Source organism: Coregonus lavaretus (genome assembly GCF_964263955.1).
Source record: "Coregonus lavaretus genome assembly, chromosome: 21".
NCBI classification, from domain to species: Eukaryota; Metazoa; Chordata; class Actinopteri; order Salmoniformes; family Salmonidae; genus Coregonus; species Coregonus lavaretus.
Genome location: NC_140008.1, coordinates 32,404,560 through 32,420,593, shown reverse-complemented (window position 1 = coordinate 32,420,593; position 16,034 = coordinate 32,404,560). Strand labels below are relative to the sequence as shown.

General features: G+C 38.4%; 1 protein-coding gene across 1 annotated transcript; it reads left to right on the top strand.

Moving 5' to 3' along the window:
* Window positions 1-4,622: 4,622 nt before the first annotated feature.
* Window positions 4,623-8,721, top strand: LOC311148835 (barH-like 2 homeobox protein). Its single transcript, XM_084185830.1, has 3 exons — window positions 4,623-5,602; window positions 6,662-6,887; window positions 8,055-8,721. The coding sequence occupies exons 1-3, from the start codon at window positions 5,041-5,043 to the stop codon at window positions 8,365-8,367; spliced, it is 1,101 nt and encodes a 366-aa protein (XP_084041956.1). The 5' UTR covers window positions 4,623-5,040; the 3' UTR covers window positions 8,368-8,721.
* Window positions 8,722-16,034: the final 7,313 nt, after the last annotated feature.

Sequence of the window (16,034 nt, the reverse complement as noted above, 5' to 3'; positions counted from 1 at the left end):
TTCCATTTTTAATAAAATGTGTGGGAAAAAGGTGAAAGAGTCAATTTGATGAGTAGGTCTATTTGGCATCTCAATTTGAGCTAATTTATACTGGAGGGTTGAAGCAGAAATATTGGATGTTTTGAATGGAGCACTGACTGATAAAAAATAATTGTACTTTTCTACCTCAATAGCCTATCCTCTACTGTAATGCAAATGGTTAAATGCATAATTTGTCATTTGTACCTACATGTAAAGTGTGATATTTGTTGACTGGATGTTGATCAACTGGAAGTGAGTCAACAGAATAGATACATAATATCACCTAATGTATACGTCATTTTCTATACTTCAGCGGCCTATACTCTTCTGTCATGTATATGGTTAAAGGCAACAATTGTCATTTCAACTGTCTGACCCTGCCACTTTGTTTGGTATAGACTACTGAGGGGGCTGGGGAAATGTAAACCCTCTCAACAATGATAACGAAACATTGTGGATTATCATATGGTAAAACGGTTATATGAAGGTTGTACTCAAATTATACATTTTAAGGCTAGTGTGCCTATACTTTAAATGACTACTGAACAGGAGGACATTTTAAAGATTGTGCAGTCAAAACGTCAACCAACATTTTTGGAGATTGTTTGAGTTTTAAGCAATATTCACAACATACTGTTATAAAAAAAATACCTATATTCGGCACTATGAAAGTCTGAAGGTTCAGATAATGCAATTAAAATGTTTGTTTTAGTTAGTTGGCCCGGCTTTGGTTGGCCTTGCTTGCCTGGAGTGATTGACACCCTAATGTGGCTTGTCTCCAAATGAATGCTGCAACTGGCCAAAGCAAAAGACGTCAGATCGGCAGTGGACTGGAGTGACAGCTTCGACGCAGAGCAGCGAAATAATCAATATGGTGCAAACTACTATTTCACTGTCCCATCATCGACCATCAGCCGAGGCTAATAAGATGATACCCTAACTGGTAGCATTCAATTTATTTGTTCCTGCAGCGCCCTTAAACCTAATAAAGCGATTGATTGTTGCCATTTCAATTAGTTGGCTGTTAATGAACATGCAATGTTCCCTTCAACAGATTGACTGACATGTTTTACCATCGCTTTCATCGTCTGTAGTGATTTGTACTAGAGAAGGAAAGCTAAATAGAACAATAAATTGCTTATGGATTGTTCTTCTCCCACACCGTTGTTGACTTAAATAGGCTACATGAAAACCCATGAACTAGGCCTATGTGTTCTAGATCATTCGTATTCTAAAACTGTTGCCTAAATCAATACACACCACAACAAAACCTTGTGTTTGACATAATGTTATCCATTTTGGACTTACTTATATACTCAAATCAAGTTAAACTTGAACAAGTTACAATTTATTTAGGCTAATAATAATGTTCTTGTTTGTTTTTTCACTTTTATCCTATACATTGAGTATACAAAACATTAAGAACACCTGCTTTTTCCATAACATAGTTTGACCAGGTGAATCCAGGTGAAAGCTATGATCCCTTATTGATGTCACTTGTTAAATCCACTTCAATCAGTGTAGATGAAGGTGGGGAGACATGTTCAAGAGGATTTTTAAGCCTTGAGACAATTGAGTCATGGATTGTGAATGTATGCCATTCAGAGGATGAATGGGCAAGACACAACATTTAAGTGCCTTTGAATGGGATATGGTAGTAGGTGCCAGGCACACTGGTTTGTGTCAAGAGCTGCAACGCTGCTGGGTTTTTCAGGCTCAACAGTTTCCCGTGTGTATCAAGAATGGTCCACCACCCAAAGGACATCCAGCCAACTTGACACACAACACGGGCCAGCATTTCTGTGGACATCGACAAATCCTAACATAAAAGTTTCGTTAATGATCATATTTTATTCATTATTTTATAAATTAGAAATCCACCTGACATATAGCCAACCTTTATTGGGCTACAAAACGAGGCATTATTAGCCTATTGTGCATAATAATCTGGTATCTTTGTCGCCGCCTTGTGACGAGAATTCGTTTTATCAAGCCTGTACTGTCTTTGGCGCTTGAGAGGAGCGCATTCCAAAAGAGCCCCCCCTTCTCAAGGAATCACTATCGATATTGTATTTCATCAAAATCGTTGTAAATATTACATTTTACTTTCTACATATTTCCATTTTATTTGATAAATCTCGTAACCCTGTCATGGTAAATCATTGTTAATTCCACCTATGCAACATTATCTTATTGTTGTTAAATGTAAATCATTTCAAAATATATGCTATAGCCAGCAACAAAATAGCATATAGGCCTACCGAGAAACTGAATACAGCAATACAGAATACGTAGCCTGTATGGCACTTGGATTGGATAGAAATGGCTACAAATATTGAAAATGTTAACGAGAGCTTATTTTCCAACGATATCCATTTTGTCGATATCCTGTTTGTGTCAGTGAACAACATTAGCTGAGTTCCATCGAGCAGCTTCGTTGCAGTTGTCGATAATATTCATAAACCGAGCAATTCATCAACTCCCCCAAAGTTTAAGCCGTTTCATGGATGAAATGAATAAATGTATGATATTAATAATTCATTAAGAAATACATTAATATATATATTTTTTGTAATTATTAATATTTGTAACAGTGTAATTTATACGTGTTAGATAGTTTTTAAATTAGGCCCATGAACTCTCCCTATCGTTGTTAACCCAAACACACAACAAATCACATTTTAGGTTCGAATGTAGGCCTACTAACAAAGTTATAATAATATTATGGTTTAAAATGTCTATATCCAAATAAACATAATAAAATAAAATGAATGTTCTCGTTATCAATGCATGTAATTTGAAGTCAGAGAACAAATATCAAAGCACTACCAACCTAATGATGAATCCCACGCCGGTCTGTTAGTGGAACCCTACCCGAGCACCAAATCTCAGCGTGGTCAGTTGCAGAATAGTGTTTAACCGGTCTGGTACCACCGCAGCCAGCTCGGGAAAACACCACCACCATCACCACACTACAAACCTGCTACAGAGAGAGAGCGAGAGATAGAGAGAGAGAGAGAGAGAGAGAGAGAGAGAGAGAGAGAGAGAGAGAGAGAGAGAGAGAGAGAGAGAGAGAGAATCTGCAGGCGAAAAAATGCCAATATTGACATCTCGTCGTCAGACCCAGGTGTAACGTGTTGCTCTAGCAGGAAAAATACCAGAATAAGAATTTCAGGAATATTTTAGAGCACAAATGGAACACAATAGAACCGACTAGAAAATATATAGAGCATGTACGCACAGCATGCCATTCTGTCGAGGCAACTAATTTCAGAAAGGAATATATAACGTTCTCGCTCTGTCCTTCAATTCCACATCAGAAAGTAGTGAAATTCTAATACCTTTGATCGTTCATTAGCGCCTCATAATTACTGTACTAATTAGAGTGGATAACTGTGTGCTGTCATGACAGTTACCACTCCTCCCATTTACCAACATATGTACCGCGCTAGGTCTTATCACTATCTCTCGGTCTCCATTCACATCCCTGCAATGTGTTACCACTGGTATAATACATATAATAGGTTAGGTGTATGGTTTGTGATTATAGAAAACTTAGCAATACAATTCACAATTGATTAAATAAGATTACATTTTATCTGGAAAATAGTCTACACCAATATGTGGCTAGGCAAATGCACAATATTCACTCCACAATTTCCCTCAAGTTATAAGCTATACTGTTAGAAAGGCCTGACACAAAAAATACAACCATGCATTCTACACTCTTAGAAAATAGTTAGAGTTATATGAGCTATATTAAAATAGTTAAATGCTTGCTTCATATATGGCACCCCTTAAGGTTCAATATAGAACCGAAATTGGTTCCATATAGAACCCTATATTGAACCCAAGGGTTCTATATGGATCCAATTTTGGTTCAGTGAAGAAGAACCCCTGGGGTTCTTATCAAAGAACCCTACAAAAGGGTTCTACAGCATATAGAGCCTTTAGGGGTGTCATATATGAAGCAAGAAATATAACGCTTTTTGGTTCTATCTATAACCTTTTTGTCTAAGAGTGTGAGATTCTATGAGCCTGTCTCATGCATTCCATATCACGGAAATAAACCATTAACATGTTAGACATGTCATGCATGTTATTTAGCAGACACATATTGCATTAGCTATGTTATTTCGATAGGGTTGTAGACATTCTTGTATTTTGCAATTGTGTAGCTGGAAAAAAATATAGTACATTGTTTTAAGTTAGATTTTTTGTTGTTGTTGATAAAAACAAATCAACTCGTGCATAAAACAAATAGTGTATAACAACACATACTAATGCAAGTGAATTTCCAGTGCTGCATTTTATTTCCTTTCTATTCATCACTCCATTTTAAACATAGCAATTTCGGTTTTTATTTTTCTGCTTACATGAAAAAGGATTATGTCAAGGCATAGTCGAATACGCATGGCTCAAAAGATCATCCAGAATTCAATGGCTGGCTCGAGATTGTCAAGATAAAGAAACAACTCCCTGATTGGTGAGGTGCGGGGGGCGTCACCCTGTAACCAATGACAGGAGAGGAAGAGAAAAACGCGGAGAGTGTTATGATAAAGTAGAAAATATTAGTTCCCCTCACCGTGGGCCGTGACGTCAGTATAGGAAGTAATTGTAGAGCAACACTAGAACGATTACAAGCAAAAGGGGAGCGTGATGTCGAGGAGTTAGCCGTACGAATCTCCACACCACAACTTTGAGAGAAAGTTCAATACCCATAACAAAAGGACGTGGACTACACAGACAGACCCACTGGTCTCCAGATTTACTATTGAATGTAACAACATATTATTGGACCATATTTTTTCTTAGCGTTTTAAAGAAATATAAAACGTGGATTTCGGTTTTGTTTATTTTCCTGACAATTTCAACTCTTAAATTCGTTTGACTTTTAGGAGTACATGTGCCTCTGTTCGTGTTGTCTTATAGTTTTCGTTTAGTTTTTAATTGTATGGAGGATAAAACTTAATGTTGTTATGAAGACCTAAATCACCGTATTTATTTCCTTTTCTTACTATGGAATCCTCCAGCGGATCGAACTTTGGAATAGACACTATTTTATCCAACGCTACTAATTCTGTTAACACTGCGCTAATGAACGGAGATTTCCGCCTCGGTGACAGCAGGACAGCGGATTTCAGCCGGAGCCAGGCCACCCCGTCACCTTCATGTTCGGACATAGACACGGTGGGAACGGCCCCCTCTTCCCCCATCTCGGTCACCATGGAGCACGCCGAGCCGCATCTGCTCCAAGACAGCCTACCGCACCACCACCACCACCACCACAACCAACCAGGGCGTTTGCAGCTATCGCCCCAACCGCAGCAGCTAGGGGCCGGGGCCGGGGCCGGCTGTGCCCCCAGGACTGCCACCTCTTCGTTTTTAATCAAAGACATTTTAGGCGACAGCAAACCCCTGGCAGCGTGCGCACCTTACAGCACCAGCGTACCGTCACCCCATCACACCCCCAAACCAGAGAATGCCAGGGACGGTGGGGACGGCTTCAGGCCGAAGTTGGAACAAGATGAAAACAGGAGCAAGTTGGACAAAAGAGACGATATGGAAATGAAATGCAACGGTAAGCGAATATTTAGGTTACACTTAGGCCTATATAGAAATGTTTTGTATGCTTTTTTATGGTTTAGTTATTGGATGACATAAGTGAGGTTTTCAGTGTACCTAAAAACGTGCTTTTTATTGGGTAGGCTGTCATAGTAGGCTAATGTTGTGCAAAATACATACAAACCTCACATACAAAGCCTATTTGTGTTGAATTGTCTTTGCCTAAAAAAGTTGATAGTAGCCTAGCCTACATAAATATTTTATTGGAAGATAACCATTAAATTGAATAGGCCAATTGCGCCAATATGCCTAATAGTTCAACAGTAATAGTAACAAGAAGAAGAATACTTTTATTTGTAATATATATTTTACGCACATGGAAATTCAAAGTCACATTATAATGCTATTTAGTAGGCTTTTTAGGTTGGTATAATTATTTTAAAGCTAAAACACAGTGTACAATATAGGCTAACTGCCTTGAATGTAGACCACGTTGTGTATATCTTTCAAAGGCTGTCTTATTAGACAATGATATTAAAGGGTTGATTTTCAGTTGCCCTTTTTTATTAGCATAACAGAATCGAAAACAGATGTAAGGCTGGCGCGAGATGTTCCCGGTGCGCTAGCCTCCCTTGTGTGTCAATTAGAGAGATTATTGTTCTTCCTAGAGGGCGGATCACGAGCACTGCAGAAACTGCTACAAATAGAGATGGATTGACATATCGATTTCCCAGTTTTACTGCTAAAAACTTAAGTTGACAAATACAGTCCGGATTTCTTATTGTGCCGTAGATTATTTTTTTTTGCTGGCTGTCTGACAAATGAAGTGCTTCAGTTTCAACTCGATTGCTCAGCTTTATAAAATAGTATTGTAAGAGGTTCAAAGTTTTAAACCAACTGTTTATTTCAATTGATTTCAATTTTTCATACATATTTTGACCTTATTTTGGCTCAGAACTAATAGGACATTTATTTGTTGCTAATTTATTTTCATTGACCCATTGAACCATAAAGGCTTAAATTAGGCCTATATAAAAATTGAAATTATTATCCACTTATTCTTTTTCCCATTCAGGAACAAAAGAAGAGCATGAACGGGAAATTTCAAGTAGCAGAGATAGTCCTCAATCACGGTCAAAAAAACCTCGTAAAGCACGGACGGCCTTTTCAGACCATCAACTCAACCAACTCGAGCGAAGCTTCGAGCGCCAAAAATACCTCAGTGTGCAGGATCGCATGGACCTCGCGGCAGCACTCAACCTGACCGACACACAGGTGAAAACCTGGTACCAAAACCGACGGTATGTCACACCTATTATAGAACATCATTATCTTCACAATGTTTTTGTTTTTTAATCATCTCTATTATTATTAGGCTATTATTATTAGTTTATGTTTTTATTATTACACTCGTTTTATTGGTGGTGATGTTATTTACATGAATATAGCCTACTAATATTAATGTTATACCATTTTAATAATTGTAGTAATGTAAGCCTATAATAATACTATATAAGGTGGATGCATGTGCTGTCTTTTACTTAATTTCGTTAGACTGGAATATAATTAATAGGAGTTGGCCTGTGGTTGATGTGCAGTTAAGTGTATTTTTTTGTATTAGGCTTTTGTTGTCTTTAAATGCAGGCCCATAACGTGCATGGATTTCAGACAATTAGGACTACTGAACAGATAGAATCGAATAGAATAGAATACAGTACAATAGAATAACTTTAGAACAGATCAAGAGGAATAGTTAAACAGGTCTAATCAAAATGGTTGCCATGGACCCAGACACATAAGGATATTTATTTACAAGATTAACCCACACAGTTTTATTACATGGTATTGGTTATTGAAATACACATCAATCTTGGGTTATAAAAGTCTGTCTGAACAATCGCTACATGATGTTGACAATGCACAATTTGCCTCTCCGGCATCATTGTTAAGAATCCCCAAATGTCAGCCAAGATTAGTGTTAACAGCGCCGGCGCCGACATAGTAGCCAAAAAAATACAGACACAACCCAATATAATGACAAAATATGGTATGACTGCAATCATTTTAAAATCCTGCAGTTTTCTTTCTCCTTCAATATAGCCAATATTAATACAACGCCTACGTTTTTATAAATTATTGTATAGGCCTAAATAGGCTATAGCCTACCATCTTAAAGTTAGCCTGCCAATGTTTACAGTGCACTTGGTGAGGCCTAGCGAGAAGGATCAAGTGAGGGAGTAATGATCTGAAATTAATCTATAATCTTATCAACTAAATATAGGCACTGCACTGTGCACTTGAAGTAGCCTAACTTTTCTTGGATGTGTCCTTTCCTAGGCTAATTAAAGGCATAACCACCGATTCATGCTGCAAATAATTAGACCTCACCAATTAAGGGTCCGTTTGGGGAATTCTCAGAGTCTGAACCAGTTAAATAATTGATTTGTTGTATTTTGATCTGATTTCAGGACCAAGTGGAAAAGACAGACAGCGGTCGGATTAGAGCTACTGGCTGAAGCCGGAAATTATTCCGCCTTACAAAGAATGTTCCCGTCGCCCTATTTCTACCACCCGAGCTTGTTGGGCACAATGGACAGCACAACAGCAGCCGCCGCGGCCGCAGCAATGTACAGCAGTATGTACCGGACTCCGCAGCAACCACATCCCGGTCTCCAGAGGCCTCTTGTCCCGAGAGTACTCATCCATGGCCTTGGGCCGGGGGGCCAACCGGCATTGAACCCGCTGGGTAACCCCATGCCCGGCACGCAGCATCAGCGGTAGAAACAACAACAAGACGATTCCATAAAAACAGTTTTAACCTGGTCCACATGTGATGTGACTAACTGCGCTGAACGAACGATGAAAAATACATTTGAAAAAGACAATATATAAAAGACAACTTTACAGAAGAAGTAAAAGGAGGTAATATTGAATATGACGGAGAGCCAGTATTGACGTAGGCCTAACCACGAACTGTCTGCAGCATCGAGTCGAGGCCATGACAGAAAAAGGACTGTTCATATGTCTGATTGAATGTTTGTTAGTTTTTTTTGTACAAATACACTTATACTAGCGAATAAACTTATAAAGTTTATTAGATGGAGAGAAAGGGTTGAATAAAGACGGAATGATACTAAAATGATTCTTCTCGGATACTTCTATGGGAAAGATGTCCGGGGCAGCCAGACTAAACTTCGAACTTCATTGTCATCCAAACATTCAAAACGCCATGTGGCATTAATATTTCTGCAGGCTGAAAGCTTAAGGCCTATAAGGTTAATACGACATACCAATAAAAATATTTGTTTACATTCTGATAATGTGCAGTTAATTAGGTTAAAAGAGGCCTAGCATACAAGTCCAAAGCGATTGCTCCTGAAATAACCTCTGTAGCACGAATTATAAAGATAATAGGCCTATTTTAATTTTTAAAAATTTAAGTAGCCTACATAACCAATTATCAGACGTCACATTTTTGGGGGATTTAGCCTTTCATCTGAAATCTTCATCTCGAATCCCCGGATTTAAAGTTTTACAATTGATATATTTCCTAAATAAATGTATTTCCTATAGATTTAAAATCACCTATAGATTCAAAGTTAGGACTAGGCCTACATGTTTATTTAATCGAACATGAGGCTATGTATGTGAATTGGCAATGCATAAGGGACTTTCTTTAGGCTACTTTTCACTTTATCATGTGACCGCATTAATTTGTCGAGAACTGTCGCCTACCCTCCGTCGCCTATATGCATATGCAGCAGGCAGCTCTCTCTATGTGATGGTGAGAATTAATGGTTTGATTAGATGCTGGGTTGGTACCATGGGAATCGGGAAGGTGGTCTTCGCGCAGCAGCTGTTCTATGGGAGCACAACGCTCGAGACAAGCGCACCGGACAGACAGCAAGCGCGAGGCTTCTCAGCGTGAGAGATTAAAAAGTCCACTCACATTAAAACTAAAGAAAAAAATAGTAAACAAACAACATTTCACTGGAAATGTTATATTGTTCGTTGTCCATATTTTGGCATTATCCGTTGATTTAAAAGTGAAAACGGAACATTTATTAAATCGTCTTGAAGAAAAAATGACAATATTTAGGCTAGGCCTACTCAAACCAGACTCAGATAGGCCTTAATGCTAGTGGTAGACTAATAAGCGAAAACGTTTTACTTATTAGGGCCAGAGAGGGCAGTGATTTACAACAAGATATAAACCTGTGCAAAATATCAAAGCCATTTTTCCTCTTAAAAACATTTATCAGCTGGATTGTAGGCCTTTTGCGCCTGTCTCGGGTCTTGCATACTCTTATCATTTTCTATCTGGGACAACGTGTATGTTTGCTATCGGTGACAGAGCTAAAAAAATATATATATAACGTAGGACTATAATTAAATGAACATTAGAATAGTATTTTTTAAAAGTATAATCACGCCCCCTGGAGAATAGTGGCGAGGGGGCGCATTCAAGTGAATTGACTCTCCGATAGAAGCGCCTTGGGGCACGTTTGTTTGGGCTTCCCTAATTGGTGAATCGTTTGCTGATTTCTGTGTTATTAAAATCCTGTTCCAGCCAAGTTGACCTTTGCTGGTCTCAACAGTGACAAGGGAACACTAGGCTGATTTACGTAGGTTTTGCCCAATTGCAGTTCCCTCGCAGTTTAGCAATGAAATAAGAAAATAACCTGGACTATTGTCTTTATTAGGCTATAAGTGATTGTCCCAATGAAATGTAAACTGTAAAACAAAACGTAGCTCTTGAAAAAAGAACGAAAATAAATATAAATTGACGATGCCTCAAATATAGGGATTATGTGTCCCATAAACAAATAATTTGTTCTCATATTTCCTGCAGCGTTATTTGCATATGTATTAATTGGTGTTCACAACAGAGACTGCAGAGCATGTAAACACAAGAAGCGTCAGACGTTCTTCCCATTTGAGGATAGAAAAGCGGGATAGTTCAGTGGTCCACCATTAGATTGCCTAATTAAAAGCTAACAAACAGATAAAACAATGTATGCTCCCCCAGTTGAGGGACCAAGGAGGTATTCACACGAACACTGTATGGCAAATCAGATTTGTATTGATGCACACCATCATTATTGATATTGCAACATTTTGATGAGTTAGGCTAGTATTAGGCTATACATGTTATTTTTCGTATAATTTAGGCTATTGGGGGAAGGGGTGGGGGGGGGGGGGAGGGGGCAGGCTATTAGGAACAATTAGCCTAAATGCCATCGAATTGCACGATGCACAAAATCATTGTTTCTTTTTTTTTACTTTAGGACTGATTGGTAATTTGGTAATCGTTCATGGAAAACAAATGAACTTGACTAAATATGATCTGCTTTTACATGAGCTGTCTGCTCATCAACAGTATTGCACAAATGTCCAATTTAGCACCAGTAAGGAGGCATTTTATCGTATGCATGGATTCTAAACATTATTTATTTATTGCTCTGGGCAAAGGATGGGTGCGCCATTCCAATTCATTAATAATAAGCCATTCAACCGCTATGTGAATTAATAGGCAGTTGCCCCTCATATTCATATGACTATAGCCGTGGCCCCCGTTCTCATGTCGGATCGTTTCAGATTATCCCAACATTGACAAAAATATTCAACATTTACAACAAATAGCAAGAAATCATAAAGTCAACCACTTATGCTGACCTAACTAAAATATAAATCAATGTTGATTAAAAATCATATTTTTGTGCATTTTTAATAAAAAAAAAAAAATAGGCCTCCCAATTTTCACAATAATTTGAGATGAAAATCACTGTCCGTGAGTGTGTCATGCAGACAAAATACTTAAAGCTAGAATCCTTAATTGAAACAATAACACAGTGGATACCCCGCCTGTGTTTTGGTAAAAAGCTGAGGGATGGGCCTAGAGAAATGTAACCACTCTCAAATTCATACAGAAAGCAAAGGATGCAAGGACTGGCCATCCGTTATATCAAAATTATAGTTTTAACCATGTTTTGAGGCTATACAGTGTTTGTATACATTTAATTTGTTTACAAACATTGGAGTAAAACAAACGTGTATTTTGGGTTCTGTTGGGGTACGACAGTTAACCTAAGCTCATGAGGCATTTATAAGTTATATTCTTCAAGAATCAATGGGTTGCCTATGTATCATCCATTTATATGTAGCAACTAGGATTATAGATTTAAAGCTCGCAGAATAAAATTAACCAGCCGAAGTTCCCCATGTGGTAAAAAACAACAACTTCAAAGATCAAACTGTACATTCAACATTTGCATGGCTCAAGTAGTCATGCTTTGTTGATTTAGTGTTATTATTTTGATAAATATATTACACTCTATAGGCAGAACACGCATATGAAATCAGCTGCACACATGGGGCATTGTAGGCCAAACATATTGATACCAATTACAATATCCCCAGAGATATTCTGAGTATTACCTGATTTATAACCTTGGCAATTCCGTCCATGCAGCTTTTGATAAAGGTATGGGAGCCTAGACTATTTTCTTGAGCACTTATTGTTGAGAATACCAAGCGGTTGGTTGGTTGATTGGAGTAGGCGAAGGGAATGGGTGTTAAAAATTAAACGAAGATGTTCAGGCCTTTCATTGCCATGACACACATTACCCAGAACAGAACAGACGGGCTTCAGAGGGCTGGTTTGTTCTCGTTGCCTCGAGGAACCAACCGTGTAGGCCCTCTTTAATCGCTGCTGCATTTTCCAACTGATGTAATGGCTGCGATATCTTAGTCATTATCAAAATGAGGTAACACTTACACTCTCCTCCGCACTCTCATTACTACGCCACTTGCGTCACTCTCTTAACACGAATATCATCAGATCGTTTTTATCCCAAACAATACAAACACTTCTACAGTAATTATGCGCACGAGACCCGCGAGGTGACATGGTTGGCTCTTGGATGGTGGCGTGGTTGGCTTGGGCTATTACGCGCACGCTTTTACCCGCACAGTTGCACAAACAGAGAGGCCGGATGGGTGGTGTATTTTACGCATTTGAGTATCCTCCCTTAATTATCATTGGTTGGATCCTTAATCTTGCCCCGTGGTGATGTCTGGGTGTCAAAGTGATGCTTTGATAGACGGTGGGTTGTCAACATGTGCGTTTTCAAAGCTTATGAATTTGGGAAAATAGTAATAAGGTTAGAATCATGCAAAGTGCAAATTGGGATTTGTGCAGAGGCTGTGATTGTTGGCAGGCGTTGTGGTGTAGGACCTGTCGCATACACTCAAACCATACAATTACTGCTAGAGGCGTGAAATGAACCAATACTGCCCCTATTAATAATTCAAATATGCACTATTGTGTATAGGGTACGTAGCATAGCCTATATAACCACGAGTGCCAATAATCTGCACTTTGTAGGCTATATCCTTTGAAATATAATTTAGGCAGGGAGGGATTTTTTTAACTTGTTCAACAGGTGCAGTTGGACATAGTCCTACACCAGACATACCACAGTTTAGCCTTGTGTTTTCCTTTTACATGGTTAATCTATGATATTAACAATATTGATATTTTCAGAAACTCTGACATTGTCAAATTGTGTCAGACTGATTAGCCTTTTTGTAAAAAGAAATAGTCAAAAACAATTATTTGAACCAATTTACAATTGAACCCTATAGTCAAACAGTAATATAGGCTTGACTACGAACAGCGGTATATCTACTGTATACCTGGGCCTCGTTTCCCATAGCCTTCGTAGTGTTAATATAATTGGGGAGTTATTACTCAAATGCAAACCTTCGCACATCTGCGAGTGATCCAGACCACTCACAAAGCAGCCAAAGTGCATCACTAAATTATTGTTTTTCCGTTCCGCCGCACTTTATTCACAGATCTCCGCTAAACATAGAATCAAGATGTTTAGGCTATCTGTCTGACTGTGACTGCGGATAACTTCAGAACACGTTGACTACAAATGCAAAGTTGCCAAAGTAGGATAATTACAATTGTTACAAACAGGTGAACGATAAAATGATGCTTCAAATGAAAACCGAGATGACTGCGTTGAAAGGTCCCCTACATAGGCTACATGGGCCTACAGTGCCTTCAGAAAGTATTCATACCCCTTGACTTATTCCATATTTGTTGTGTTACATCCTAAATTCAAAATGGATTAAATATATGTTATTTCTCAACCATCTACACACAATACCCCATAATGAGAAGGTGAAAACATGGTTTTAGAAAATTTTGCAAATTTATTGAAAAGTAAATATATAAATATCTCATTTACAGAAGTATTCACACCCCTGAGTCAATACTTTGAAGAAGCACCTTTGGCAGCGACTACAGCTGTGAGCCTTTCTGGGTAAGTCTTTAAGAGCTTTCCACACCTGGATTGTGCAACATTTGCCCATTATTCTTTTCAAAATTCTTCAAGCTCTGTCAAATTTGGTTGTTGATCATTGCTAGACAACCATTTTCAGGTCTTGCCATAGATTTTCAAGTAGAACATTCACTGTCTTCTTGGTTAGCCACTCCAGTGTAGATATGGCCTTGTGTTTTAGGTTATTGTCCTGCTGAAATGTTAATTCATCTCCCAGTGTCTGGTGGAAAGCAGACTGAACAGGTTTTCCTCTAGGATTTTGCCTGTGCTTAGCTCCATTTTGTTTCTTTTTTTATCCTGAAAAACTCCCCAGTTCTTAATGATTACAAGCATACCCATAACATGATGCAGCCACCACTATGCTTGAAAATATGGAGAGTGGTACTCAGTAATGTGTTGTATTGGATTTGCCCCAAACATAACACTTTGTGTGAATACTTTCTAAAGGCTGTTTCAATCATATCAAAATCAATTTCATGTTCAATCAATTGAGTTCTATTGGTGACTATGGCGAATGTCTGTAAATTTTGCCTCAATGTGTTTCATGATGTGTGACAACATGCAATGATGTGCCCAATCTGTGATTTAGTGCATTATTATTGGGTAAGCAAAATAAGCTGCCGTCAGCTTTGTTCAATTAGGCCTATGTGAGATAAACGGCCTGACTTTGATTAAGCTGCGGTTAATTCGAATTGACAAGCAAGTGTGATAAGTGTTTAACATAAGGTGTGTTTCAGTCTATTCATGTGCACTTAGATTTACACCTCCATCAAGCAGTCCTTCCATCAGAAACTGATTGGTTGGAAATATAATAGGCCCAGATGCAGTTGAAGCCCGCTTGTATGACCTTCTGCTGAGAATTTACATTTTGTCACCTTGAGTCAAGTAGACTTCTAAGTAGTCTGTAATATAGGCCCAGGACTCTATTCCATCCATATTGCTGGAAGTCCACCATTACAGCGTGATGAACATTTATAGGCAATGTTCCCGCATTAGAGGAGACTGCATTCACGATAAATGTAGCATATGTCAGCTCAATCGGAAATTACCTTTACATTTCAATCGGCAACCTGTAAAGCTTCAGCGATACAGATTGAATAGAGCCCCTGGATTCAATCAGATCAAGCGTTAACCGGTGATAGCAGACACCTGCATAGCGGATGTCTTGGCTGTGTCAGAGGTGGAACTGCATTGGAGCCATCAAAACGGTGAGCAGCTGCTCTTGCGATCATTGTCACGAAGCCACACCAGCCCCACTTGCATTAGAAGTTCAAAACAAGAAAGTGTAGGCTATACATACATAATTAGGCTCAAATAGAAAAATCATTAAACTAAATAATGAGGATAATAATAATAATAATGAGAATCTAAATGTAGATTACATCTCACATTCCAGTGTTCAAACTTGTAAACAAGGCTGCATGGGATTTCTCTTAATGCGACCAATGACAATGTCCGCTTTAAGTATATAGTTAGAGAGCCACTTGTGGATTTGACAGCTCTCCAGGTCGCAGTTGTAAATGAGAACCTGTTCTCAACTGGCTTACCTGGTTAAATAAAGGTGAAATAAAAAAATAAAATAAATAACACAGTTCCACCTCTGACACCGCCAAAGCAATTTGTATTAAATGGGTCCATACCATGATATGCATGTTTATCTGCAGATGGCATATAACCTACTGAATATGAGTGTGTTTGTGTCTTCATCATGATCACAGACATGTACCACACAGGTTTAAACATATCATCTCATAAGCTATACTGTATGTTACATTTCAATGCGTTCGCGTGTGTTGCATGTGAATGTTTTTTAAAATGTTGTACAACGTCATTTATAGAGCCACTGAAGACACCCATTGGTACGTTTGTTTTTCTGTTGCTCATTAGAAAAACAAGATTTCAGTCTTGGAGGTCTGTTTCCTGACCGATTCCGCGTTTGGTTAATTATGTTTGTCCCCCATGAGACACTGTAGCCTATTTCACTTCCTCAAAATTCTCAGAATGAATCTAAGATAAGTCAAGAAATCAGTAATTAATTTAGTCGTTTTGCAGAAGATGTTTTAGTTACGCAATTTTACATCTAACTTAAGATGT